Consider the following 27,980-nt stretch of genomic DNA (forward strand, 5'->3'; position numbering starts at 1 on the left):
GAAATACATGGTTTATAGTCATTTTCCCACCATAGTAAGGGACGGCAAATCGCTATGATATGCCATTTTTTTCTGATTGGTGGGGGTCCGACTTGCTCCCGGCCACTGTTTACTGTGCCGGTGAGATGTCAAGGGGACCCCTGTCCCTTAGTTCTCAGGATCAGCGGGGTTCTAGAAGTCGAAATCCTTCCGATCATAGTGTTATAGCATATCCTAGCCATATGTCATAACACTGCAAGATGGGAATAAGTCCTGCAAAGTCTCCTTGTCTATTTCAGCCCTCAGCTCAGGGACAATAGTCAACAGTCCCATTTTCCTGCCAACAGTCCCACTTTTCTCTGGATTGTCCCCAAACCACATTGCAAAGAGGGCAGCGTTTCTATGCAGTCTTCAGTTTTTTCATCACAGATGCGTGAAGTCTTGTCCAATGACGTCATATGAACGTGTTCAAGTATTTACTGTGCACTAGATTTGCTATTCAGACAGTGGTGAGCATGGACTGTATCCCATTTTCTATAAGCAACTACTACATTTAAAAAGTACCTCTAGTTCTGGAGGATCTGGCTCGTCTGTGCATTACAGCTCATTGCTTTCATAGGGAACAAGGCAATGCTTCATCTCCCCTGTGGTGGCGCTGTAGGGAAATTGATCAGCTGCAGTCAGGTTCAGATTACTGCACAGGCAATAAACCTGCGATTAGCTCATATTTGGTTGACCCTTTAAAAAAAAAAAAAAAAAAAAAGGAATCGTCCAAAGTGGACAACTTCTTTAAAGAAGCTTTTAACTTTTTTTAAATACAATTTGACCAGATTTTGCGGACCAAGGAATATTCAATCGTTGATCCAATGGGTTGGGTTGACTCGACACAACAAACAAGCTTCACAAATCTTCTCATTATGGTCAGTGCCTTATGCTGGACTTGGGGTCCTCTTACACGGCCTGACATGGGCCACGTAAACGAGCGCTGATCAACGAGACAGCTTGTTGATCGGCGCTCGTTGGCTCCTTTCACAAGTAGCAATGCATGGGGACGAGTGAATGCTACTGCGATCGCTCGTCCCCATACATTTCCATCATGTCGGCAGCGCGTCTCCCTGTTTACATAGAGAGATGTGCTGTCGACAACGTTAATAGTTCTTAAGGCATAAACGAGACAATCAGCCGATGAACGAGCATTTGACCGTTCATCGGCTGATCGCTGCCCTGTTTACACTGGGCAATGAACGGGAACGATCGTTCTGACTCTACTGATCTGACCCACCAAATTCACACACTTCCTACAACCGATAAGCATAAATAGCTTTAGAGCCATCTATGTAGTGTGGTGGCATGGTGAACAGACATCAATGAAATTGTAGGCAAAATAAATCCCTTAAGAAGCCTTAACGTAAACCGAGAAGTGGTTGGTCAAAATGTAGAAAGAGCAGCCACTTAAGACGTGATTTAGGAGACCGAGATGGTGTCTGATATGATAATCAGCCTTATTAATGCTCAATATAACACCTACTAACACTGATCTTATGGATCATATGCTTCAACGAGCAGATCAGTAATTATGCCTACAAGAGACTGAACTCTTGTAACCCAGCAATCGGAATTAGCACACAGCAGGAAACATGGAAGTGTGCATAGTAAAGTGAATTTTTATTTTGTTCATTTATTTTAAAAAAGGTGCAAGATTCAGTTCTGATTAATTTCTTAAAGATCTTTATAGCAGTTGGAAGTGGTTTTTCCTGATATAGACTCCAAATTCCCTGCATAGCCACAGCATTAAAGGGGTTATGTGGGGACCAAAACTTATTAGCAGTGTAGTCAGTACAGTATGGGAGAACACTCGCTCATATACGTTCTTGCACAGTCTTTGATGACGATACGACTCTTCGTCATGTGAGCGGCACCGCTGTACTCTACGTAATCGCTGTAATACTGCTCCTGCTTGTACATAGTGTACAGCGGGGCTGGTCACATGACGAAGAGTCGTATCGTCATCATAGAAGACTGTGTAACTAGACCTCAGGTCCCCCGGCAACGCTATAAAAATCTATGAAAATCTCAGAATCCGCACGACGGGGGACCGGAATGTATATTAGCGAGTTAATTTTTGGTCCCCGCATAACCCTTTTAAATGATAAATTGTGGCTTCCTGCAGCTGCCAGTAGAGGTAACTGCATACGGTTTTATTATTGCGTTCAATGTATAAATAGTATGCAGTAAGCTCCCCTAGTGGTAGCTGTAGGAAGGCAGAATTTTATAATTAAGAAAGTGTACCTATCATTTCCCCCCTCCAAAAAAAAAAAAAGTTACGGTGTTAAAACTGGTGCAATATATCCTGTATTTTTTTGTTTTACTTTGTCTCTCCATTTTCACCCTGTCCACGTGCCATTAGCTCTTCGCATGTTGTAGCTGCATGGCTGAGGGGCGGAATCTCTCTCAGTGTGTACAAGTATGCCATGTACAGACGCCGGTGCTATAAGTTCCCAGAAATCATTGCGGCAGCATCAAGAGTGCTGACTATTGTAACGTCCGTGGTCGCTGACCACGAACTCCTTCCATCCAGTCGACGCCCTTCTCTCCAGAGATGTCTGCACATGCGGCCGTCCCGTTCCGCAGTGACCACCAGGGTGCGCTGCTTCACGCCGGACGTCTACCTGCTGCCTAGTCCCAGCCCAGCCTGCCTTGCTACTGTCCGAGCTGCCACAGGTACCTTATACGAACTATGAACTGTGACCTGCACCCTGTTGGCCAGCTGCCATACCGCCAAGGCGGTACGGCCCAGTAGGTCCACGAATCCATCGTGACAACTATGAGCAGACCGTGCTTTGGGAGGCGCACGAGAGAACACATGCTGGGGAGGACAGGAAGATATCAGTATCCACTGCTAGCCAATATGGCATACGGATCTTGCGTAGCGACTGTCAACGGAGGTTTTGTTACTTGAAGAATGCCATTTAGTAATGGGGATAGAGAGTACAAAAAAAAAAAAAGTAGTTACCAAGCCAAAATTTGTAAATATACTATATTAGTAAGTTATTCTTCTGAAAATATGCAGCTCAATTGTAAAAAAAAAAATGATTTAAATGATAGTGACCCTTTAACAAATTTGTATGGCTATGCAGAGGATTTGGAACACTATATCAGAAAAACTGAGGTCCAAGCACTATATTAGATATGTTAAAGGGTAACTAAACTTTCAAAAAACTTGTGACATGATATAGTGACATGTCAGAAGTTTTGATCGGTGGAGGACCGAGCATGGAGACCCCTACGGATCGATAAAACGAAACGGCAGAAGCGCTCGGGTGAGTGCTGAGCTCCTTAATTTCTAAACGGCTTTTCTCGGAAACACGAGAAGTTGGTGTATGAGCTCATATACTTTCTATTGAGCCCATAGACCAATTGCTTGGCTTTCCGAGAAAAGCTATTTAGAAACCAAGCGGCTCAGCACTCACCCGAGCGCTTCTCCGGCTTCCTTTCAGCGATCGGTGGGGATCTCAGTGCTCAGATCCCCACCGATCAAACTTCTGACATGTCACTGACGTTTTCTTGAAAGCTTAGTTACCCTTTAAGAAATGTATCAGTATAGAATGTTGGAAATAGAAATGATAGTGTTAATACATGGACATTCATTTTTAACATAAGTTTGATACATTTTTTAATAGCCTGTAAAGCGTAGTAAAGTTATTCTTCATAAACCCAAGAAGAAGAATTTGTTTTCAGGGCGACCTGAACGTCTTTTTTTATTTTTTTTTTAAGTGGGGAAGCTAGGGTAAACCCCCTTTAAATCTAGCCAAAAATTCAAATGATCTGCCGTGTGATGCCTCACAAGACCAGATGCACAAGACTGAGCAGAGATTACCAATTATAAGACTCCTATTATATATTATATTGTGCCATTTATTTTTGCTATTTTCTTGGAAGTTCTCCATCTGTGAAGGGGTTGTCTCAGGACACATATTAATATCATATCGCTAGGATATGCCACCAATTTCCAATCAGATGGGATGTGATCACTTTGACACCAGTCGATCATTAAAACGAAGTGGAAGCGTCAATAGAAAAATCTGTGCCACTTTGTCTCCGGTTGGCGCTGCGTGGCTTCTCCTGGGTGGCTGCATGGACGGGCATTATAGTCCATGACTATTTTAAGTCCGATTTACTTTGGCCAATTACCATCAGGATTAGCTCTTTTCTTTTTTCCAGTAAAATCCACCATTATCAGTGGCATTATCTGTAAATGCTGCTCGCGACCAGGACACAGCTCTCATAAGAGCCATCGCGAAGAAACGACGCTCCTGGGAGGAAACTCTTCCCCGTTGGCTGTCAGGATCGCCGCAGCGGTCAGGATCGCTTAGATGGAAGTGTTTGTACGATTCTCAGAAACTATTTTTCAAACTATCGTTTATTCATTGGAGGTTTGATAAATTGCTCCATGTCAACGGGTGTTTATTGGCAAGTTTTGGATTGGTTTAGTCGTGTAGTGCGCCAGATTTATCACTGGAGTGTGCCAGTTTTGTAGCGCCAAAGAACTGCTCTAAAGTATGCCACCCAATAGGTGGGGTAAATAAGGGAAAGGACTCTAGCATGCGCCAATTCTATCAAAGACCGTGTGCAACATTGAAAAATTTGGCGCACCTTTAGTCTAACACTCCTAGGCTATCTATCTTTAAGCAATTATTAATAAATCTGCCCCATAGTATTTTGTCCATTTACTGGAAAGTCATTTCACTACTACGGCATACTGAGAACTGAAGGCCATTCAACAATTATGATGTACGTCTTGTTACTTTTTATCCGAGAAACTCAGGGCATTAAAGCCTTGGGGGTAACATCTGACTTCTAATTTAAGTTCTTGGCTTGAGGTTTTTTCTTTTAAATATCCACAATAAAGTTTATTAAAGATTTTCAATAGAAAAACAACGCGTTCTGTGTTCATTGACACGCAGAACGCAATAGTTCACAGGTAAATAAGCAAAATAGAAAAAAATACAAAAATAAGCCTAAGAACATAATTTTCTTTGTAAGAATAGGAGAGAGACAGAGAGGCGCAAAAAAATTATACAAGTATTACAGCACACAAAAAAAACCCCAAAACAATGAAAATTTGGTGTGGTGCGCCAAGCTACGGGTGCACATGTGATCCAGACCAAGGGACTCCATCCAATATAAGCACATGGTAGATAGATAGTCATTACATCTTCACCTCAGACCAGGTTTACAAAATGTATATAAAATGAGGGGGTAAGAGTTACTTTCTACTTGTCAAAAGAGGGGTAATAGGAGGAGACCGTATCACAGGAGGAGACCGTATTACACCGGCCGATAATCGTTGATCGGCGCTCGTTTGCTCCTGTCACACGGAGCTATGGATGGGGACGAGCGGTCGTTACTCCGATCACTCGTCCCCATACATTATTATCATGTTGGCAGCGCGTCTGTTTACACAGGTGGATGTGCTGCCGACAACGATATTTAACTTTTTTAAAACGATACGACCAGCAGTTGTTTGAGCGTTTGCTCGCTTATCTGCTGATCGCTGCCCTGTTTACACAAGGCAATTATCGTCAACGAGTGTTATATGAACGCTTGTCTGCCCGATAACTGCCCAGTGTAAAACTCCCTTAAGCCATCTGTCCCACATTTGGTGGAACTAAACCTACTTATTCCTATGCTTATATATCCATTTCTTAAGAGGGAGAAGGAAAAGGGGGGTGGGAATCTATTCGGATCAATAAAAAGGAGACGGTTCTTAGGGTCGTCAGGCATAGCGACTCCCATATCATCATACAGGAATTTACGTACTTGTTCCCAATAACTTCTAAGGGTATGTTCACACACAAACTCAATAACATCTGAAAATACGGAGCTGTTTTCAAGGGAAAACAGCTCCTGATTTTCAGCGTTTTTCACAGACGTTTTTGGAGCCGTTTTCTATAGTCAATGAAAAATGGCTCCAAAAACGTCCCAAGAAGTTACCTGCACTTCTTTTTCGCGGCCGTTTTTTTACGCGGCCATTTTGATAAACGGCCGCATAAACAAATGGCCCGTCGGAACAGAACGCCGATTTTCCCATTGAAATCAATGGGCAGATGTTTGGAGGCGTTCTGCTTCCGATTATTTGGGCATTTTTCGGGCGTTTACGGCCCGAAATTAGGCCGAAATTAGGCTGTGTAAACATATCCTAAGAGTAGGGCATGTTCAAAACAAATGGGGGAGAAAAAAAAAAAAAAAAAGAGCCAGAAGACTCTCCGCTCTTGGGACAAATATCCGGGAAACCAGGATAAAACTCTCTAGTAGCCATGTATGCTCAATGGACAATGTATACCTGGGACATTCTTTAAATAATTTGGGAATACCTGCTTTGGGAAGGCCAGGATTACAGAGGAGGAGCCCTCTTGTGGTGAAATGACAACAGGTCACTATAGAGGATATCGCACTTTAACCGGGGACCCTAAGTAAATATGTCGGGATAGAAAAGTAGTTCTTACAAAAAAGCATCCCCAGGAAATTGGGATAGCGAGGAACTAACAGCCGACCAAATCAATAACATTTGTTTGAGGATGGGCTGATTCTTGAGATTTTTACTGGGCTTGACTTTAAAGAGACTCTGTCACCACATTATAAGTGCCCTATGTCCTACATAAGGAGATGGGCGCTATAATGTAGGTGACAGTAATGCTTTTTATTTAGAAAAACTATCTCTTTTTACCCCTTTATGAGCGATTTTTAGCTTTATGCTAATTCATTTCTTAATGCCCAAGTGGGCGTTTTTACTTTAGACCAAGTGGGCGTTGTACAGAGGAGTGTATGACGCTGACCAATCAGTGACCAACCAGCGTTATACACTTCTCTCCATTCATTTACACTGAACTAGCAATATCGCTATGTGCAGCTACATACACACACTATAAGATTACTGCAGTGTCCTCCTGACAATGAATATACGTTACCTCCAGCCAGGACGTCATGTGTATTCAGAATCCTGACACGTCTGAATCTTTTCTGTGAGATTTCCAGCAAGGCAAACGTAATCTCGTTTTAAATGACAGTTTACAGCGTAATCTCGCGAGATTACGCTCGCCTAGCTGTAAATCTCACAGAGACGCTACAGAAGTGACAGGATTCTGAATAAACATCACGTCCTGGCTGGTAGTGATGTATATTCACTGTCAGGACACTGCAGTAATGTTATAGTGTGTGTATGTCGCTGCACATAGCGATATAGCTATATCGCTAGTGCAGTGTAAATGAATGGAGAGAAGTGCATGACACTGATTGGTCACTGATTGGTCAGCGTCACACACTCCTCTGTACAACGCCCACTTGGCCTAAAGTAAAAATACGCCCACTTGGGCATTAAGAAACTAATTAGCATAAAGTTAAAAATCGCTCAGAAAGTGGTAAAAATAGATCGTTTTTCTAAATAAAAAGCATTACTGTCACCTACATTATAGCGCCCATCTCCTTATGTAGGAGATAGGGCACTTATAATGTGGTGACAGAGTCTCTTTAAGGCCTAATGCACACGAACGTAGCAGTATTGCGGGCCACAAAACCATGGATCCGTTGTGGTCCATTTGTCTGCCCAAAAACTTTCTGTTGTGAATCAGTGTGTCATCGGGATTCAGGGATCCGCAATGGAAAAAAATGTTATGTCGCCAGTTTAGTCAAGCCGCAAATATGGACCGGAAAATGACTTGTCCTGAGATTTTGCGGTCCCTGCTCGGATCTGTGAACGTTCACAGTTGTGTGCGTGGCTCCATAAAAATGAATGGGTCCGTGTGCTATCCGCAAAATTGTGGATAGCAAACGGACTAAAAAACTACGGTCGTGTGCATGAGGCCTAATAGGGCAAACGCCAAACTAAATATTGTGCTCGGTAAAAAGATGTACAGTAAAAATGGTGAAATGTAAGCCGCCATCATTAAATGTGGAGTATGTTATACGGTGTATTAATAACATTAAGAAGTATAAAGGTTCTTAATACATTTGGCACATTTCGTACTTTAGTTTGACTGACGCACGCGGTCTTAATAAATTCTTCCCGTCGTTTTTAACCATCTACAAATTTTAATTAGACCGCTTTTTAATCCGATGTGAACGATTTTTCCCATGGGAAAACTGTTACCCCAGTAGCAAAATCTCTCTGCCTATTGGAACATTGATCTGCCCATGGCCAAATCTTTGGGCCTCCAGCAACCTTTAGCAGAGGACGGCATATGCCACAAAACCCAGTGAGCGAGCCCAATGCCTCTATCTTGCTGATGGTCTTTGTGATATGAGCCAATGTGTGATTTGAATAACCACAGGGCATAACCCGTCACTCCCCCAGCATGGAGGAGATTTATATCACTGGGTCTGATCCAGGCCTGAGCTTCAGCTGTGACCTTCCTGTGAAATGTAATCCTCGGCCTGCACATAGCTCCATGCTTCATGCACATGGGCAGGGGAAGCAATGCCTTTGAGTCATGATTTACCTCCTCACATTTCCCTTCTGTATTTTCTCTAAGTCGTCTTTCTTTAGGAAAGGTTCCCACCTCTTGACAGCCAAGGACCTGAAATATTATTTGAGGAAGTAAAGATTAACGGAGTCTGTTCAATGTTAGCAGCAGAGCCGTGTACAGATCCTAGGCCAAAATCCATTACAAAACCAGCGCTGCCTCAGCTGTCAGACTTTTTCTGTGGTCTTAAAGGGACAGTGTTTTTATCGCATGTTTCACTGGAATCGATAGAGATAGATAGATAGATAACGAAACGTTACAAAGATAGATTACAAAATGTTAGAAGACCAATGGCACCTAAACACTATATATAAATATGCATTGCTGCTGAATCGACTTACAATAGTGAGGTTCTTAGCGCACATTTTGATCAAATTGCGTGAGCCCACCCGCCACGACAAGGCGACATCTATAAAAGGTGCTTCACTACGCTGCTCGTACCCCCAGAAATGGGACTAAGCCTATATATACTTGGGGATGGTAGGAACCATTAAACTAATTAAAATCGCGCAGGGCAGAATGGGAGGGGTGCAAGGTCAACAATGGAGGCAGTCCCCCAACCACACATATATGCAATACATAAGGAGACAACAAAAATTCGATCAGCACATTCCAACAAAATGAATCAAAATGTGTATACAGGTGCAAGAAAGCCTGCAAACAATATAATATCCATAAATGGCGACCGCACTCTGCAAACACTAATGCCACCTAAACACTATAAATAAATATGCATTACTGATAGATAGATAGATAGATAGATAGATAGATAGATAGATAGATAGATAGATAGATAGATAGATAGATAGATAGATAGATAGATAGATAGATAGATAGATAGATAGATAGATAGATAGATAGAATATGCCATGGACTTCTTAGTCCCTATCCCTGAATCTCTAATTTCCCACTAGCTTTGGCAATGATAATGTGTATTTGGTCCTACCAATAAAGCTTCTTAGAATTGAATTTGACAACCAACATTTTTGAATAATGTTCAATTCTGCACCAATGACATTAAAGACAGTATAAAGGCTTATTCAGACGAACGTATAATAAGTCCGTGCAACGCGCGTGATTTTCACGCGCGTCGTACGGACCTATGTTACTCTATGGGGCCGTTCAGACTGTCAGTGATTTTTACGCAGCGTGTGTCCGTGTGTCCGTGTGTCCGCTGCGTAAAAATCACGACATGTCCTATATTTGTGCGTTTTTCACGCATCACGCACCCATTGAAGTCAATGGGTGCGTGAAAACCACGCACGGCACACGAACGCACTTCCGTGTGACGCTCGTGATTCGCGCAACAGCAGTAAAAACTATGAATGAAAACATACAAACAGAGTGTCATAATGATGGTGGCTGACCGAAAATCACGCAGCCGCGCATCATATGCTGCGGACACTCAGACCTTTTGTGGACCTTTTGCGCATGCAAAACGCCACGTTTTTGTGCGTGCAAAACGCACACGCTCGTGTGAATCCGGCCTTAGGCATTTACAGCTCGACCACGCCCACTTTAGTTTTTTTAGAATAAGAAGAGAAATTTTGGTGCAATTTTGTATGCAACATTTTAGCCTGTGCAATTTCTGCCAAAATGAGGCATAAACTGTATAATAAACGTGGGCCAAGGCGCTCTCAACATCTTAAGAAGATCCGGCTCTCCAATGGGTCCTGCCTGATCACCATTCATCTTGGTTTGTGTCTATGCTGTGATTTTCAGAGAGTATTATTGAAAAATGACCTCAATTCTCCAACAGGAGGACTGCGTGAGGTCATATTCCATATCCGAGATGTCCACCACATTCTGTGAACATTTGTTATTCTCCAGCAGGCAGTAAAGGTTGAGAGTAGATGTGGAAGTTTTTATAGACAATAGAAGGGCCTTTATGTTATACATTTTTTTGATTCCAGCTAATTAGAATTAAAAATAGGCAAGCCAGACGGTTCCTTTAACGTGGCATCTATAGGACCGGACCTATGCCGGATTATTTCAGATTATTAAAACAGACAGCGAGGCAATAAAATGTACTTACAAAGGGGACTATCAGTGTTTCTAAGGCAAAGAACCCCATGTCAAATAAATTATCCAAGCACCCCCAAAGCTAGATTTTGGACAAAATAGCACATTACCTCTCACTGAGCCTAAAGGTCCTTTTACATGACCCGATATGGGCCGTAAAAACGAGCGGTGATTAACGAGACTGGTCGTTGATCGGCGCTCGTTTGCTCCGGGCTATGATTGGTTATGTATGGGGACGAGCGATCGTTACTACGATCATTCGTCCCTATGCATTTCCATCATTTCGGCAGCACATCTTCATGTTTACACAGGGAGATGTGCTGCCGGCTAGCGATCATCTTATTGGCCGCATAAACGTGCAGATCAGGCGATGAATGTTTGATTGTTCATTGGCTGATCGTTGCTCTGTTTACACAGGGCAACGATCAGGAACTAGCGTTCATACGAACGCTTATTTGCCCCATAATTGGCCCGTGTAACGGGGCCCTAAGGTCCCATGTACATGGTAGAGCTATGTGCACGATGCTTGTATGACAGCACAGAGAGGCCTCAGGATAGCTACTACGGGACTTTTCGTCATCTGCGTTCTGCCGTACAATGCTCCGTCGAGCGCCTATGTACTAGGGAGGAATACTTCGGTCCTGACGTCATCCAATGGAACATTTCACGAGGAGGCAAAGAAAGGGCCATACTATGTATGTCTCCCATTTACGGCTCCATACCGCCATGTTCATGAGGTTTTATATCCTAGACAGCCGCCTTTCCATAGTTTCCAGAACCAAGTTTGGGATCGGGGATCCAAGTTATGCCCAGGCGATCAGGTACAATGGCGACTCCTTTAGTAGTGACAAGTGATGCAACCTGAGCACAGTCGTGCACCCCTAGGGCTGCCACGTCTGCAGGGAAAGGAAACAAGACAACCTCGTTCTCGGAGACAGTGGGGGTTCCAGTGGTCGGATTCACAAGATCAGACATTTATAGCGTATCTAATCAATATGCCATAAACGTCTATATGTAAGTAAAGGGCAGGTCCAAGGTGGAGGAGCATTTTTTTGAAGATGTGTGTGTATAAATATGAACCTCATTCTAGAACAGGGAAAAAAAAAATCCTAAAAAGATGACTTCAGGTGAAGAATAGACCTAGCACATCCCGTTCCAGCTGATCTTCCCACACGCCTGGTGGGTCTCGCTGGCTTTGCTGAGTGCTGGTCCATGGGCGGCCAGAGCTGCGGTTGCCGACCTGTAATGTGAGGAATGTGCGGCTGTCACACACATGCTGCTGGATCCCTCGCTGACACATGGCTTTTTTAGATCACACACGACCTGGAAATAAACATAAGGAATACAAACACTGCTGAGAGGGGCAGATCATGCCCTGGAGCGCTGCTGACCCCCCCCATTGATGCCGGATATCTGACCACAGCTGATCAGGTCTCACTCATTAATTAAAATTAGATTTTATTTCCAATCAGTCACTAAGTACATACATATGGTATACTGCGACGCAGTGCAGGCTGGGTAACAGCCCAATAAGAATCGCTCATAGACTTTGTAGCACAATTACATAACATAAAGGACAGGTATAAACCCTACACTATACATTACACCAATATTATAAGGCTCTGTTCACATCTGCATTCTTATTTCCGTTCTTCTGTTCCACTTATGGAACAGAAAAACGGATCGGTCACATAATAGACAACAGCACCCGACGGACCCCATGGACTTTAATGGGTTCGGTCAGGATTCCTTCATGATATCCATCATTTTGCCTGAAAAAATGAGCTTCATGCTGCTCTATTTTTTCAGAAATCTGCAACAGTCTCTTAACGCAGATGAGAATGAAGCCTAATAAAGCTTCATGTTGCATTGAATTACTGGATGAGATGGGACATCATATAGCAAAATACAGCATGCACCACATATTTACACCTACTCGATGAGACAACCCCAATACAAAGGACCCGTCGCCTCTCCCGACAAGTCTGTTTTAGTAAATACTTGTATTCCCCATGAAATACCAATTCTGGAGCATCTTTTCTTAGACCTCTGTGTTGTGCCATTCCTCGGTTATTCCCACTGGAAACGCAGGTTACCATTCCCCTTGTAATTGGGGCATATTCTTTCACTTTCTGACACTGTCCAAATAGTGCTGATAGTGTTAGACTGAGTAGGGACACACCGTGCTGACAAGGGGAATGGCAACACCCAGTTGTATTTACTCGCACATTTCCAGGAGGAATAACAGAGGAACTGCACAACACAGAGTTCTAAAAAAAAGATGCTCCATAATTATTTTTCAGGATCAACACAGGAGAGCTGTCAGGTCCTCTTTAAACAGTTCAGACTCCCGGCTGATGCATTTAATCTGCACTGAAATATTGGAGCAAACTATCAGAAAGAGAGAGTTGTTCTGCTGATGTATTTAGGTTACAGAGTATTGCCCAGACTGGAAACAATTGTGAGCTTTGAGAAGTGTTAGGTCAGGATGGGTTTTTGTCTCTGGATGTAAACAAGAATGTTCCAATTCACAGACAGCAAGCAGAAAATTGGTACGGCCCTGAAATACAATGATGGAAATCAACTAACCTTAAATGGCCCATCCAAAAACTTGGCTTCATCATGGTCCCATTGGACACAAAGTAATAGGGAAAGCAAGGACGAGGCACAGACTGCGCAGTATGACTAAAGGACGCATCCTACAAAGCTATGTGACTGAAAAGCTCGGACACGACACTGAATACTCTTCGAATAAAGTACTTGGAAGCATTGTGTTATATTAAGATTTCTATTACTATAAGGGTATGTTCACACGGCTTATTTTTGTCAGTTTTTCGGGCCATAAACGGCCGAAATATCGGAAGCAGAACGCCTCCAAACATCTGCCCATTGATTTCATTGGTAAAACGGCGTTCTGTTCCGACGGGCCATTTTTTTTTTACAAGGCCGTTTTGAAAAACGGCCGCGAAAAAGAAGCGCATGTCACTTCTTGAGACATTTTTGGAGCAGTTTTTCATTGACTATAGAAAAACGGCCGTAAAAAACGCAGCAAAAAACGCAAGTTTGAATAAAAAACGGCTGAAAATCAGGAGCGGTTTTCCCTTGAAAACAGCTCCGTATTTTCAGACGTTTTTGATTTTGTGTGCGCACATACCCTTGAGGTAGAAGAAAAAAAGAAACCCACAGTTTCAAGCCCCAGAGGGGGTTTAAATGTAATCCTTGAGCTATAGCCAAGGTATTGGGCAGTGGTCCCTAACCTGTGGCTTTACAGTTTCTGCAAAACTACAACTCCCAGCATGCTGGTTGTGCAACAGCTGGGGAACCGCAGGTTGCAGACAACTTCTATAGGGAGGACAGAGGTAGATTAAACAGAGACCCAACTCCCAAAGCTTTTACCGAGTATAGGCCCCCAATGCTACATAAGACAACAGTAGCATAATATGTGGTATTGAGGCAAAATGACTTATCAGGCTAACTGTACAGAAATATAATCATGCTATACAGACCAATCCCTACATACACACATATACAGTGAATAAATAAGTATTTGATCCCTTGCTGATTTTGTACGTTTGCCCACTGTCAAAGATATGAACAGTCTAGAATTTTTAGGCTAGGTTAATTTTACCAGAGAGAGAGAGATTATATTAAAAAAAACAAAAAACAAAAAAACAGAAAATCACATAGTCAAAATTATATATATTTATTTTCATTGTGCACAGAGAATTAAGTATTTGATCCCTTTGGCAAACAAGACTTAATACTTGGTGGCAAAACCCTTGTTGGCAAGCACAGCAGTCAGACGTTTTTTGTAGTTGATGATGAGGTTTGCACACATGTTAGATGGAATTTTGGCCCACTCCTCTTTGCAGATCATCTGTAAATCATTAAGATTTCGAGGCTGTCGCTTGGCAACTCGGATCTTCAACTCCCTCCATAAGTTTTCGATGGGATTAAGGTCTGGAGACTGGCTAGGCCACTCCATGACCTTAATGTGCTTCTTTTTGAGCCACTCCTTTGTTGCCTTGGCTGTATGTTTCGGGTCATTGTCGTGCTGGAAGACCCAGCCAAGAGCCATTTTTAATGTCCTGGTGGAGGGAAGGAGGTTGTCACTCAGGATTTGACGGTACATGGCTCCATCCATTCTCCCATTGATGCGATGAAGTAGTCCTGTGCCCTTAGCAGAGAAACACCCCCAAAAAAATAATGTTTCCACCTCCATGCTTGACAGTGGGGACGGTGTTCTTAGGGTCATAGGCAGCATTTCTCTTCCTCCAAACACGGCGAGTTGAGTTAATGCCAAAGAGCTCAATTTTAGTCTCATCTGACCACAGCACCTTCTCCCAATCACTCTCAGAATCATCCAGATGTTCATTTGCAAACTTCAGACGGGCCTGTACATGTGCCTTCTTGAGCAGGGGGGACCTTGCGGGCACTGCAGGATTTTAATCCATTACGGCGTAATGTGTTACCAATGGTTTTCTTGGTGACTGTGGTCCCAGGTGCCTTGAGATCATTAACAAGTTCCCCCTGTGTAGTTTTCGGCTGAGCTCTCACCTTCTTCAGGATCAAGGATACCCCACGAGGTGAGATTTTGCATGGAGCCCCAGATCGATGTCGATTGACAATCATTTTGTATGTCTTCCATTTTCTTACTATTGCACCAACAGTTGTCTCCTTCTCACCCAGCATCTTACTTATGGTTTTGTAGCCCATTCCAGCCTTGTGCAGGTCTATGATCTTGTCCCTGACATCCTTAGAAAGCGCTTTGGTCTTGCCCATGTTGTAGAGGTTAGAGTCAGACTGATTAATTGAGTCTGTGGGCAGGAGTCTTTTATACAGGTGACCATGTAAGAGCTGTCTTTAATGCAGGCACCAAGTTGATTTGGAGCGTGTAACTGGTCTGGAGGAGGCTGAACTCTTAATGGTTGGTAGGGGATCAAATACTTATTTCTCTGTGCACAATGCAAATAAATATATATAATTTTGACAATGTGATTTTCTTTTTTTATATATATATAATCTATCTCTCACTGGTAAAATTAACCTAGCCTAAAAATTCTAGACTGTTCATGTCTTTGACAGTGGGCAAACTTACAAAATCAGCAAGGGATCAAATACTTATTTCCTTCACTGTATATATATATTAGGACATATAAAAGTCAGAGGGGGATCCCCAGCTTGGGACCATCACTATAACCCAGAGCCAAGCAGCAGTCCTCTCTCTGGTGGATGGAGCCGTCCATGTATTACATTACCGGCCATCCATTTGACTGGCCATTTTCACTGCAGGGGTAATGCCTGTCTGGCCGTAGTTTACCCCAGCAAAATCACTGGGATCACAGGGATACTCTGGTGGGCCCTGCCTCAACAAGGCCAATGAAGCCCAACAAGGGTTCATACATTTTTGGAGGGATAATTCACAAATAACCTACTAGTCTTTACTTTGATATGGCCAGTGTGGGGGAAAAGTTAGAAACATTAATGTAAACCAGTGATCTCTCATGCCCAGGAGCACCTGGATTTCCAAAAAAAGACATTCACCTATGGACACAATTAAATACTACATGTCCATCAATAATACGTATCCTGCAGGTGCTTTTATTCTGCTCAAATAACCCTCAGGCCCCATGCACACGACCGTATTTTTCATCCATCCGTAAATACCGTCCGTAATTACGGATCTGCAGTCACTTATAGTCATCCATAAATCATCCGGCTATACGGAAGGATGTCCGTAAAAACCCAACAAACAGGGAGGAATCTTGGGTAATCCCCTGGCATCGCATAGCAACACTTCTGTAATTACGGAAGCGTCCATAGACTAAGGGGTGTAAGTGCCCTAATTACGCACAAAAAAATTTGTGTTCTATCATTTCTACGGCACGGACACACATCCGTAAAAAAGGTTTCCGTAGCCCATAGAAATGAATGGGTCCGTAAATACGGATGAAGTATACGGTCGTGTGCATGGGGCCTCATTCTGCAATAAGCCCCCCATCCATTATGACGTATGAAAAACATGGAGAATGAGAGGCAATAGAATAAAATTATCTACCGGGGAAAATTGCTTTAAAAGGGGCTTTACATAACATTCATATGAGTGTCCCGGTCTGATAGAAGCCTACTTATGTCACCACTGTGCAAAACGGCGAGATCATAATTTGCGTCGACAGAGGATCAACCTTATGTCCCATTTGTGTCACGTTTTTGTCCTCACCCTCTGTCCCAATGCTTATCAAATAAAGTTTTATACATGTATTTGAGGTTAGATCTCCCTTTAATGTCAATGATTTGATTTATTACATAAGGAAATGTCTTGCCTAGTGACAGCAGCCCGGCTCATCACATGAACATGAGAACTGCCTTTAGCATTGCTGTGACAATGATCCTCTGTCTTCATATAGCTTTCAATTCTATTACATGTTATCTGAACCAGAAGCCGCAGACATAGAGGAGACAGCAATCGTGGCTAGCAAAGAGAGGAGGATACCAGCCCACGTCTTAGGAGCCATCCCTGGGAGACTCGCTGCATGGACTCGCCTCGGACACAAACACCCACCTGTTCAGTATGTGAAATAGGAACCGCTCATAGATAAAAGCTGGTTGTTGACTAAAGTATCTGAATACCTTTCCTTCAGTCGGAGGGCATGTCCTCATGTTTTACCGATCTCTGCTGATAACATCCTTTTAAGTAGCTCTAATCATATAGGTTATCAGCGTCTTTTATGAAGGCCACACTGGTTGATCATCCCATGAATGACCAGGAAGAATGAGATAGGTCTGTATGGTTGCAAGAACCAAAAAGCTGGTTAAGGCTTCATTCACATCTACGTCAGGGTTCCGTTCTGATGTTCCGTCGGAGCTTTCCATGAGAACAGAACCCTGACTGAAACAAAAGAAAACCATAGGTTTCCGTTTGCATCACCGTTGATTTCAATGGTGACGGTTTCGGCACATATGGTTTCCGTATGTCTCAGTTGTGCAAGGGTTCCGTCGTTTTGACGGAATGTATATCGTAGTCGACTGCGCTATTCATTCCGTCAACGACTAAACCCTTACACAGCTGAGACTAACGGAAACCATTTGCACCGTATCCGTCACCATTGAAATCAACGGTGATGCAAACGGAAAACCTCTGGTTTCCTTTTGTTTCAGTCAGAGTTCCATTCTGACGGGAAGCTCTGACGGAACGTCAGAACGGAACCCTGATGCAGATGTGAACGAGGCCTTAATGGGTTGTGTCAAGATTTACATTTATCACCTATCCACAAGAGATCTTTCTATAAACATGGATGCCCAGTGCCCGCTTATAGGCAATGACAACGGTCAAACAAGATTAGGTGTCCAAGGCCATCGATGGCTCTCACCGACACAAAGACAATGGGGGGGGATTTTGACATTTGTCTTCTCACTAAAAATAATCCCAAAAAACAGGTGAGGACAGTGGTTGTGGTCCGGCTGGCGTACTTTTCTTTGGTGTAAAATACACCATTATTAATAAACGTGGGCCGATGTGCTTGAAGCTCCTTCAACATTTATATGTGATAATGTTTGAGTTTTAGGAGACAGAGAAGTTTTTGAAAGTCATTATACAAAGACAGGAGGGTGGTTAAGTAAAAAGAATAAGGATACATAATCTAAAAGGTTTTGGCTGGAATGGAGCATATTCGCAGTTCCCTTCAAACAAATATAAAAAATGTGCCGTAACCAATGGCAACAATTTTTGATTCTCGGGCTTGGTTCCCATATATTAGATACGTCCGGCCAGTTGTTAAGCTGGACACAACGGAGGACATTTTTTTTGGGCTTGTTGGGCGTCCATTGCAGGACAGGTTACTTTTTTGTCCAGTGTCGGAAGAGGTCCGGTGTCACAACTGATTAATCGGATGCCAAAACTGCTCTCATAGGAAAACACAGGATTAGTTCTGGCATCAGTTTCCCTCCGACGTTTCTGTGCCACGCCAGTGGGGGAAAAAAACTGGATTGCTGGACAAATGTAAAGGAGCCTTGGTTGTAACCATAAATGTCAGCCAAAAATCTATTTAATAATCTACTAACTACAGTCAAGGCTGATCCCAAAAGACTTTAAGCTAATTGACAGGATTACAACTGGTTTATGCAATGTACTCCCATCGGATGGCATCAAGGGTAACATTTGATTCCCCAATAAGAGGACTTGACTACCACCGCTGCAGAATCATTTCCAGGTCTTGGAAATCCATTCAACAATACACAACATTTCAAAAATATGTTCACCAATGTGCATCCTAAAATACCCCTGTTTGATAAATATCTTAAAACACTGAGAAACTAAGAACTGAATCTAACTTAGAGGGGTTATCCAGGTTTTTTTTTTAATTGATGCCCTACCCTTACGATAGGCCATCAATAATAGATCGGTGGGTTCTGACTCTCGGCATCCCCGCCAATCAGCGGTTTCGAAGCGCCGCAGCCTCTTCGTTATTTAAATGGATTTTTTTCCCGTTCATACTTGGACGAGCTGGTACATTCGCAGCGGCTATGAAAAGTGTTGCAGCGTTGTCCATTCAAGTGCTTCCAACTTTAGACATGGTTGGTTGGGTGAGTTTGGTGTGGAAGAACTTGACTGGCCGCACGCAGTCCTGACCTCAACCCTACCAAAACACCTTTGGGATGAACTAGAATGAAGATTGCGAGAAAGGCCCCCTCCTCCAACATCAGTGTCTGACCTCACAAATGTTCTTCTGGATGAATGGGCAAAAATTCCCACAAAAACACTCCAAAAACTATAGAAAGTCTTCCCAGAAGAGTGGAAGCTGTTTTAGCTGTAAAGGGGGAACCAACTCCATATTAATGTCTATGGATTTAGAATGGGACGTCAAAATCTCCTGTAGGTGTCCCAATACTTTTATTCATATAGGGTATCTCACAACCATAGGGGTTGGTGAGAGATCTTCCAGTGTCTGTTGGCTCATCCCACTTTCCTCTCATTTATCTATACATGACTGCTTCCCATCATCTGACCTTGTTGCGTGCGATTGTTTCATCTCCAACGTTTGTAGATAATTTTTGGAATAAAGAATATCTGTTGGAAATCATTCCACCAGGTCAGATAGGAGAACAACAAGTGTGACTTGTCTTGAGTAGAATAAAAAGAAAACCGAAAGCACCGAAAATAGATTCCCGAAAATTGTTGAAATTTCAATGCTTTATCACTCGAAACAAGTGCCATACAAGGTTTACGCAATAAAACAATTGTCACCATAGAAGAAAAAGGGAGAGAGGGAGCGCGAGAGAAACATCTTTGGACACCGTGTTCCCAAAGAACTGCAGTGTGATACAAGCGGTCGTGAAAAGAGCCTGGGCTGTGCCACTGGAGATTGGTAAAGACTAATTACTGCCCTTTACTTCCACCACAAAAAAAGTGTCAGGAGAACCCTTCAATGAGTCCGTGTCGAGCATGTTTGATGAGGAAAAAGGAAGCATGGCCAGAGGACTATTTTCTCCAGGAGCGGTTAGCTAGCCCCCCTTTTGCTGGGGCAGCTACTCTGCAGGAGTTCATTTTATTTCAGCCTCGGAAGAATGAGGGTCTTTTTTTCTTGCCAAGTACCGAGACGCTCTGTCGCCTCACAATCCTTACTCACGGACCCTTTTCAGTTCTCCCTTGAAAAGCTTTAATGGCACTGGCACTGTATATTCCTGGACTTTACAAGTGTACAAGTCTTGCTCGCGAGTGCTTTGATTCTAATGGGGCGTGCTCACATGTGCGGAGCTGGCAGGAAACGGGCACGGCCCACATGAAGGGCACAGTTAAAAGCTGACAAAACAATCCAAAAATAAATATTTTACCCCTATTAAAAGGGGAGAAGAGGAGTCTTGATGGAGAATTTGATCAAATTAGGGAGGAAAGGCGGCATTTGCCAAAACATTATACAACAGAAAAACCAAACCACCAATGTCATAGAACCATGCAGAAACTAAATTTCATGATACAACTGATGGAGATACAATCATTGGTTTAGAAATCATAGATTATGGGGCTACAATCCCACAACCTTTCCATAAAAAGGGGTTCTCCAGGCATTTTATATTGATGGCCTATCCACAGGATAAACCATTAATATCAGATTGGTGGGGGCTGACTCCCGGCTACTCTGCGGATCAGCTGATTGATGAAGCCGCGGCGTTCTTCCCCGCTGCCTCTTGAGCGTTTACCAGGCACAGGGATGTACACATCCATAGGGATGTCCTATTCACTTAAATAGCACTGGAACTGCAATCCCAGGCACGTTCGCTACGGAGGTGTACGGCGCTGTGCCTGTAAACTATGAAAGGGACGATCGGTGGTCGGTAGGGGTCTGGGAGTCTAACCCCTACCAATTGGATATTGATGACCTATCCTAAGGATAGGCCATCAATATAAAATGCCTGGAGAACCCCTTTAAAGAAAACTTGTCAGCTCTCCAGATATGCCTGTTTTAGTAAATAATTGTAAGCTTAAAGATAACAATTCTAGAGCATCTTTTCAAAGGAACTCTGCATTGTGCAATTCCTCACTTACTCCTCCTAGAAATTTGTGAATAAATTCACAACTGAGTGTTACCAGTTGGGGGTGTGTCCCTACAGTCTGACAGTGTCCAATCAGTGCTCAGAAAGTGAGACGTGTGGGGGCACACCCCTTTGACAAGAAAAATGGTTACACCCATTTGCCAATTTATTCATACATTTCTAAGAGGAATAACTGAGGAATGGTACAACCGATAACAATGTACTGTATATGGCTAGCTTTATAGCTGAATAGAATAGTTGTTCTCAGTATGAAAATTACATAAACGTGTCCACGTCCATTTAATTTGCCACGGCTTCTATGTGTTTATTTAAATACGTGCACCCATATAGTGGTCGTAGGCATGATCTAAAAGGATAGATATATAGAATTATAGTAAAATTTCTTTAATCCATCATTTTAGGGTAAGGCCCCATGCACACGGCTACGCCCGCATTTTCGGGCCGTGCTCCTATACAAAGTATGGGAGCACGGCCCGTAAAATGCAAAAGAACTGACATGTTACATAATTTTCAGAACATTTCTACGGCACGGACGCGCATCCGTAGAGATACGGAAAAGGCGTCCGCGACCAATAGAACTGAATAGGGCCGTAATTGCGGACCGCATTACAGTCCGCAATTACGGAGGATTTTTACGGTCGTGTGCATGGGGCCTTACAGAGTAAGAAAGTATACCATGCAGTATTTGTTTTTCGTAGTGAAAGATTTAGTGTAACCTATAATTTAGTCATCGAAACCTCTGCTCATTCTGGATTTTTTTAGTCCAGTGGGTGGTCCTAGTCACCGATTGACACTTCGATTTGTATTTACACTCATACAGGGAAGGCGGTCAATCACTGTGTAGGACCGCCCACTGGACTCCTAAGCCGAGAACGAGCAGAGATTTAAATTAAAAAAATTACATGTTATTCTGAGTCTTTTGCTACAAATATATATATCATTCTGCTCAGCTCCTCCTGTTCTATAACCCGCTGCCCGCAGCATTTTTAACTTGATGGGTTCCCTTTAAAGGAGTTTATTTCTAGTAGTATTATCATTGCTACTCAAGTAGAAAGGTCTCCTTTGAGGCTTAAATTCTGATATCAATGGCTGTGTCTGTGATGTAAGGTCTGAACCCGGGAAACACATGGATAAATTACCAATGATTATAGTCAAAGAGTTTACTGTACTTATGGCCCTCCAAAAACAGTTAATCATTTTGTTTTCCTTCCCTTACAGTTTTGGGACAAAACTGTATTATGTGAGTAACAAGATTATCACAGTGCACGTCTCAGATCTTCTCGAATGTCCCAGACCAGCGCTTTCATGTGTCGTATCTTTTTCTTCTTTTAAAGTTCAAAAACATTAGTTGCTCTTCTTGTAAGTGAGATGGGGGGGGGGGGAGTAACCACAAACCCTGGGGGGGTGTACGGGGCCCCTTATATTTGTTTAGGTTGGTCACTGTGGATCTGTGACATCGAAACACAGAAAATCCGGCGGTCATGTAGATGGTGGGCCCCCACCCTTATGTACCTGCCTTGTTTTACCGCTAAACCCAAGGCCCCAGGTGTAGCTTTTAAGATCAGAGAGAACACGAGAGAGAGCAAACTCAGGCTCCGAAACTAATGTACATCTGATAGGAACGCCCGGGGCGGCCTGGAGCCTTCTGAATGTGACGGTAGAAACAGAGTATTGTTGCTTTATCACAATTACCTGTAATCTCCCTGCCAGATAATGGTGTTAACAAGAGCTCATTCCGTACAATAGGACAGCTGGGGACGGGCTCCCAGTGCTTGGGGAAAGAACGGACGCTTTGAAGAAAAATAAAAGCTTAAAAAAGACTACAAGAATGAAAATAAAGAAGAAAAAAATCTCTTGGCAAATATAATTTTTTTTTTTTTTTGTAGTGTTCCTACAAAGTAAACTTTTACTGGGAGATTTGCAAGCGTTGATGACAGGGATTGGACTAAACTGCGTGTTATGATAATAAAGTTCTTTAATGATGACAAATGGGGTACAGCTCAAAGAGACTGAAATGATAGAGGCATGCCCTGGGAAAACTTCAGAGAAGAGGGCCTGCCTGCGACATGTTCATGGAAGAACAAAGACGATGAATGGGGAAGATAAGAGTGTTTACAGTTAGAGGAGTGAAAGAAATCCCTTGAGATGGAGACAGCGGGTAATATGCTCGGTGGAGCACAAGGGTTACAGTATAATCTGCTGTGAACCGTCTATTGGTTAGAAAATGAAGATCCGTATGGAAGGATCTGAGATTCTTATGGAGAGAACGTAAACACGGGCGGATGAGGAGCCGCACGCGGGACATTGTCCTGTTGGGTATTCATCACAAGCTTGTGCAGCGCGGGCAGTCCTCAATGTGGTAATGAGCGGATCACAATGAGGACCACACTGCCAGTAATCATTGTGCCCAAATGACCGGGGAGCATACACATACAAGACTCTGTTCACACCATGCCTGATGTATATATTGTACGTTTGTGAATTAAATAAAAAAAATGTATAAACCTTTACAGAATCATTCCCATTAGTTTCTATGGGGCCACCATGTGTGTTTTTGATTTACATCTGACAAGTTTATTCCTGGATACAATTTTTTTGTTGTTAAAGGGGTTGTCCACTACTGAACAACTGACTACCTATCCACTGGATAGGTCATCAGTGCGGGTCCGACACCCGGACCCAGCACCATGAAGCCGCTCCGGCTATGTTTACGCACTGGATGTTATGGCCCATTATGCCATGTACGTAGCCAGAAGCAGTAGGCTCCGTACATAGCATAGCGGCCGTGCTGCCAAACTGCAGCTCGGCTCCTATTCACTTGAATAGGAGCAGAGCAGCAGTACGGCAGCTCGCCACTATTCAGTGGCCGGAGCCAACCGCTTCCGGCATGTATGTCTGGTGCCCGCAGGCAGCCGGAGTGGCATAATGGTGCGGGGTCCGGGTGTCGGACCCCCACAGATCATGTACTGATCACCTATGCGTTGGATAGGTCATCAGTTGTCCAGTAGTGGACAACCCCTTTAAGGGAAAAGGGCACGTTATTCAGCACCACAATAATGTATAGTGTGAAAGACAATTTTTAATATCTTACTTCTAAGCTAAGGTGTGATCGCTTGCAGGTAAGCTACTGATACATATTCGATTGATATCCGCGGGATCTACCGGCAATCTAATGAGTATAAGGGCTTCCGACTGGTCCTTGACAGCAGTTGCCAAAGAAAAAAGTAGGATCGGTATGTTTGATTTCAACATGCCGATCCGTTCTTCTACTGGGAGATAAGATGGATATCTGGTAGTCACCCTCCCCTAATTATAATAAACATGCATGCTAAGTGTGACTGTTAAAGGGGGGGCTCAAGGGACATAGCTATCAGCCGTTCACATCTTATGTGTATGGCCAGCTCCTACAGTCACTCTACATACGATTATCTCTCCTTAATTGTTACTTTGTTACATTAGAGAAGTAGGGCACAAACGGATAGCAATATGATTGCAGGACCAGACTACACAGGTTTTGTTTGTAGTCTGTTACCATGGAAACATTAGTCTGCATAGGAGTTGTAGCCCTAAACGATGAGATTTTTAATTAAGACTATTTACAAATTTGCTTTATTTTTTATTTCAAGTGCATTAAAGCAATAAAAAAAAAAAACACATGGTAGCGAAGGTGGTCATAGCAGAGTACACAAATTTACAGTGAACATAGAATTAATCTCCATAAAAAGTAATTATAGATACATTGCATTATTTTTCTTATGCTGATCATGAGTTACAGCCTGTATTATAGTCTAGAGTAACTTTCACAATTCTTCAGGCTTCAGAGCGAAACTCTCCCATCATTTCTTGCAGACACATTCTCAGTAGAGCTTGTACTTGTGATTTGTATTGTGACAGTCTTTATATCAAGCTCAGTAGAGTAACTAATAAAGTAAAAACTACCCATCCCACAGCATTATAGGAGCTCAGTTAAGTTGTATAGCAGCTCAGCTATTGTCTCCAATATCAGACAGGATTGTGAGTGCAGCTCTGGAGTTTAATACAGGCTGTACTTTAGGATCAGTACAAGACAAGTAATGTAATGTATATACAAAGTTGCTCAACTCTTCATGTAGATTATATCTAAATATAAAACTATAAAATGCATTTCAAACATGAACGTATGCTTTAAAACTTACATTCAAATGAATGACGTGCCGGTTTGTATATCTGTAACAGTTAATAAAATAAAAGTAACCACGAAGAGGTGAACAGAATCGGATATTGACCCAAATACAACATTGGATCAGATTCCCTTTAAGTCAGGAGCACGTTTAGGATTCCAGGTCAACATAAGACCAGCCTTCCCTTATGTCATCAAATCGAGGAAGCCCAGGGGTCTCGGCAAAGATCCCGGATTAAAAGGTTAATTTGATGAAATATGTGATCTCCTACAACGATTCAAAACAGCTGCATTAAATCTTCTTAGGTTTCACTGTGTAATAATGAGGGTTGGAAGACGAAAAAAAATACTTTATCGCTTGGGGTCTGCAGAAAAGAAACAGAACGTCATCTCTCCGGAGTCCATCGTTTTGGTTTTATTCACCTCTAGGAACATGGACCAGTGATTTCTATCTGCGGAGAGTAGATCATGTTGCAATGTTTTCCACATCGACCACAGTGACCTGTCCCATGTCGTATGAATCACCCGGGTGACTGAGAATTCTGATGGCCACGGAGGATTGATTGTTTGCCATCATGCAGGATGTGGCTTAGACAGTGGCTGGGTGATTGCTGACTGTTAACCTATCATATGAGTGACACAGGGCAGCTTTAAAGGAGCCCACAATAAGATTGTGTCCACTAAACAGCCCTTCGAAGTGTTGAAAGAGCTTTAAACCGTCATTCCAGTTGTATCCTTCTGCCCAAACCAACATCGTGTGCAGAGAAATGCTCCTGCATGCTTGGCGGTACAGTTGCTGTATCAACCACATGGCGAACAAAGAGTATCGCGCATGCGTCCAATTAACTAGAATCGGATCCGTGCGCGATACTCTTGCAACAGCAACTGTGCCACCCAGCGTGCAGGAGCGTCTCTCCGCACCCGATGTTAGTTAGAGCGGAAGAATATAAGAGTTTTGACCAGGGTTTTGACGGCCACTTTAACGCTATTCAGTCATCTTATTGGCAGGTCAGCAGCCCCAACAATCATCACAAGACGCACTTAAAAGGGTTGTCTCACCAAGACAACTCCTGTCCCTCTGCATTATTAGGGCATATGGAGAGGGTCCCCCACTCGGGATCCACTATATGTGCCAGAACACAAAGCCCCTCTGTAACAGTGGCTTCAGCTCCGGTGGACCCACTGCATCCATGCATTAAATGGACAGCCACCCATTTAAATGGCCTGCATGCAATACTCTACATTACCTGCAGGGATCAGCGGCCAGAATTGTAGAGGCTTAGAGAAGCCAGACCCATAGCGATTACTGCACCAGCTTTTTTTTAATTTATTTTTTCAACAAGAGGTTATTTTCATGAAACAAGTACTTTGAGTGGGATGTTGTTCCCTTGAGTGTGTCATGAAATCCCTCTTAGCACTGCTGACTTCCAACAGTGGGGTCACTAAATAGAAAGCAACTACCACATATGCCCATCCCACCACCACCATATTGGCATGCCCCAAGTAAATGAGGCTGAGCACCCTGGGATAATAATGATGGAGCCATGGTATTCTACAGATCGGTTGGGTTCCCGGGAATCGGAACCCCACCAATCACACACTAATGGCCTATCCTTCTGTCAAGGCTATCAATGAATAAACTTGTAAAAACCCCTTTCACATATGGGAACATTTCTCTATGCCATATCGACCACTTTTTAGGAATAATATATTTAACATTCCACAAAACAATTAGGGTTTTATTTTATAGCTGCTATCATTTATAGAGACTAAAGGTGGTTTTACACTGGGCGATTATCGGGCAGACGAGCGTTCATATAACGCACACTGCCGATAATTGCCCTGTGTTAACAGGGGAGGGATCAGCAGATGTACGAGCTCGATCATCTGCTGGTCATATAGTTTTAAAAAAAGTTAAATATTATCGTTGTCGGCAGCACATCTCCCTGTGCAAACAGAGAGACGCGCTGCCGACATGATAATAATGTATGGAGACGAGCGATCGGAGTAAAGACAGCTCATCCCCATCCATAGCTCCATGTGACAGGAGCAAACGGGTGCCGATCAACGATGTCTCGTTGATCGGCCACTTATCGGCCGGAGTAAAAGGGCCTTAAGTAAAGCCTACAGAACTTATCCCATCTCATAAATGTCCAAACACAGTGTGCGGAAATAGTATGAAGCCCTACCACCCCACGGTCTATAGCAAACCTCACGAACCTGACTCAACAATGGCTTTACCAATGGTTTCGGCTCTATCTCTAACCCATGTTTTCAGCCCCCAGAAGGACAGCGGAGTCTCGCCCACTGAATACTTCCAGCCACCAAAAAACAAATGTGGGAATATACCAAGTATGCAATGACAGTCCAAACTATACGCACAAAACTCATTAGAAAAGAAGAAACCGCTTTACCTTGGCCTCTTCACAAGAAACGATAACAATCTGGAACGCGTTACTCATGTCTTTAGAATTTTACTATAGTATGTCTAAAATAATAAATCCCGCAGTAAGCAACCGCCAGATACAACAGCAACAATGCTCGGTTAACGTGTTCATCATACATTCATACCACATTGACATCTAAGGGTATGTTCACACGTAGTCAACCAAAACGTCTGAAAATCCAGAGCTGTTTTCAAGGGAAAACAGACCCTGCTTTTCAGACGTTTTTTACCAACTCGCATTTTTACCAACTCATTTTTTTACCAACTCGTTTTTGGAGCTGTTTTCATTGGAGTCTATGAGAAA

The 27,980-nt window shown here is 43.1% G+C and overlaps 1 protein-coding gene across 3 annotated transcripts in view; it reads right to left on the reverse strand.

Annotated features, from left to right (window-relative positions):
• Positions 1-27,980, reverse strand: part of CSTPP1 (centriolar satellite-associated tubulin polyglutamylase complex regulator 1) — a 102,653-nt gene that overhangs the window by 64,287 nt on the left and 10,386 nt on the right. Inside the window, exon 2 of one of the 3 annotated variants that reach the window (XM_075837887.1) lies at positions 544-634. The exons of 1 other annotated variant lie outside the window; for it this stretch is intronic. In XM_075837887.1, coding sequence (XP_075694002.1) covers positions 544-577 — 34 coding nt within the window. In that variant the 5' untranslated portion in view covers positions 578-634. Of the gene's footprint in view, positions 1-543; positions 674-27,980 lie in introns of all 3 variants that reach the window. One more of the 3 variants, XM_075837886.1, reaches the window with a different exon arrangement.

The sequence above is a fragment of the Rhinoderma darwinii genome, chromosome 9, assembly GCF_050947455.1.
Source record: "Rhinoderma darwinii isolate aRhiDar2 chromosome 9, aRhiDar2.hap1, whole genome shotgun sequence".
Classification (NCBI taxonomy): domain Eukaryota; kingdom Metazoa; phylum Chordata; class Amphibia; order Anura; family Rhinodermatidae; genus Rhinoderma; species Rhinoderma darwinii.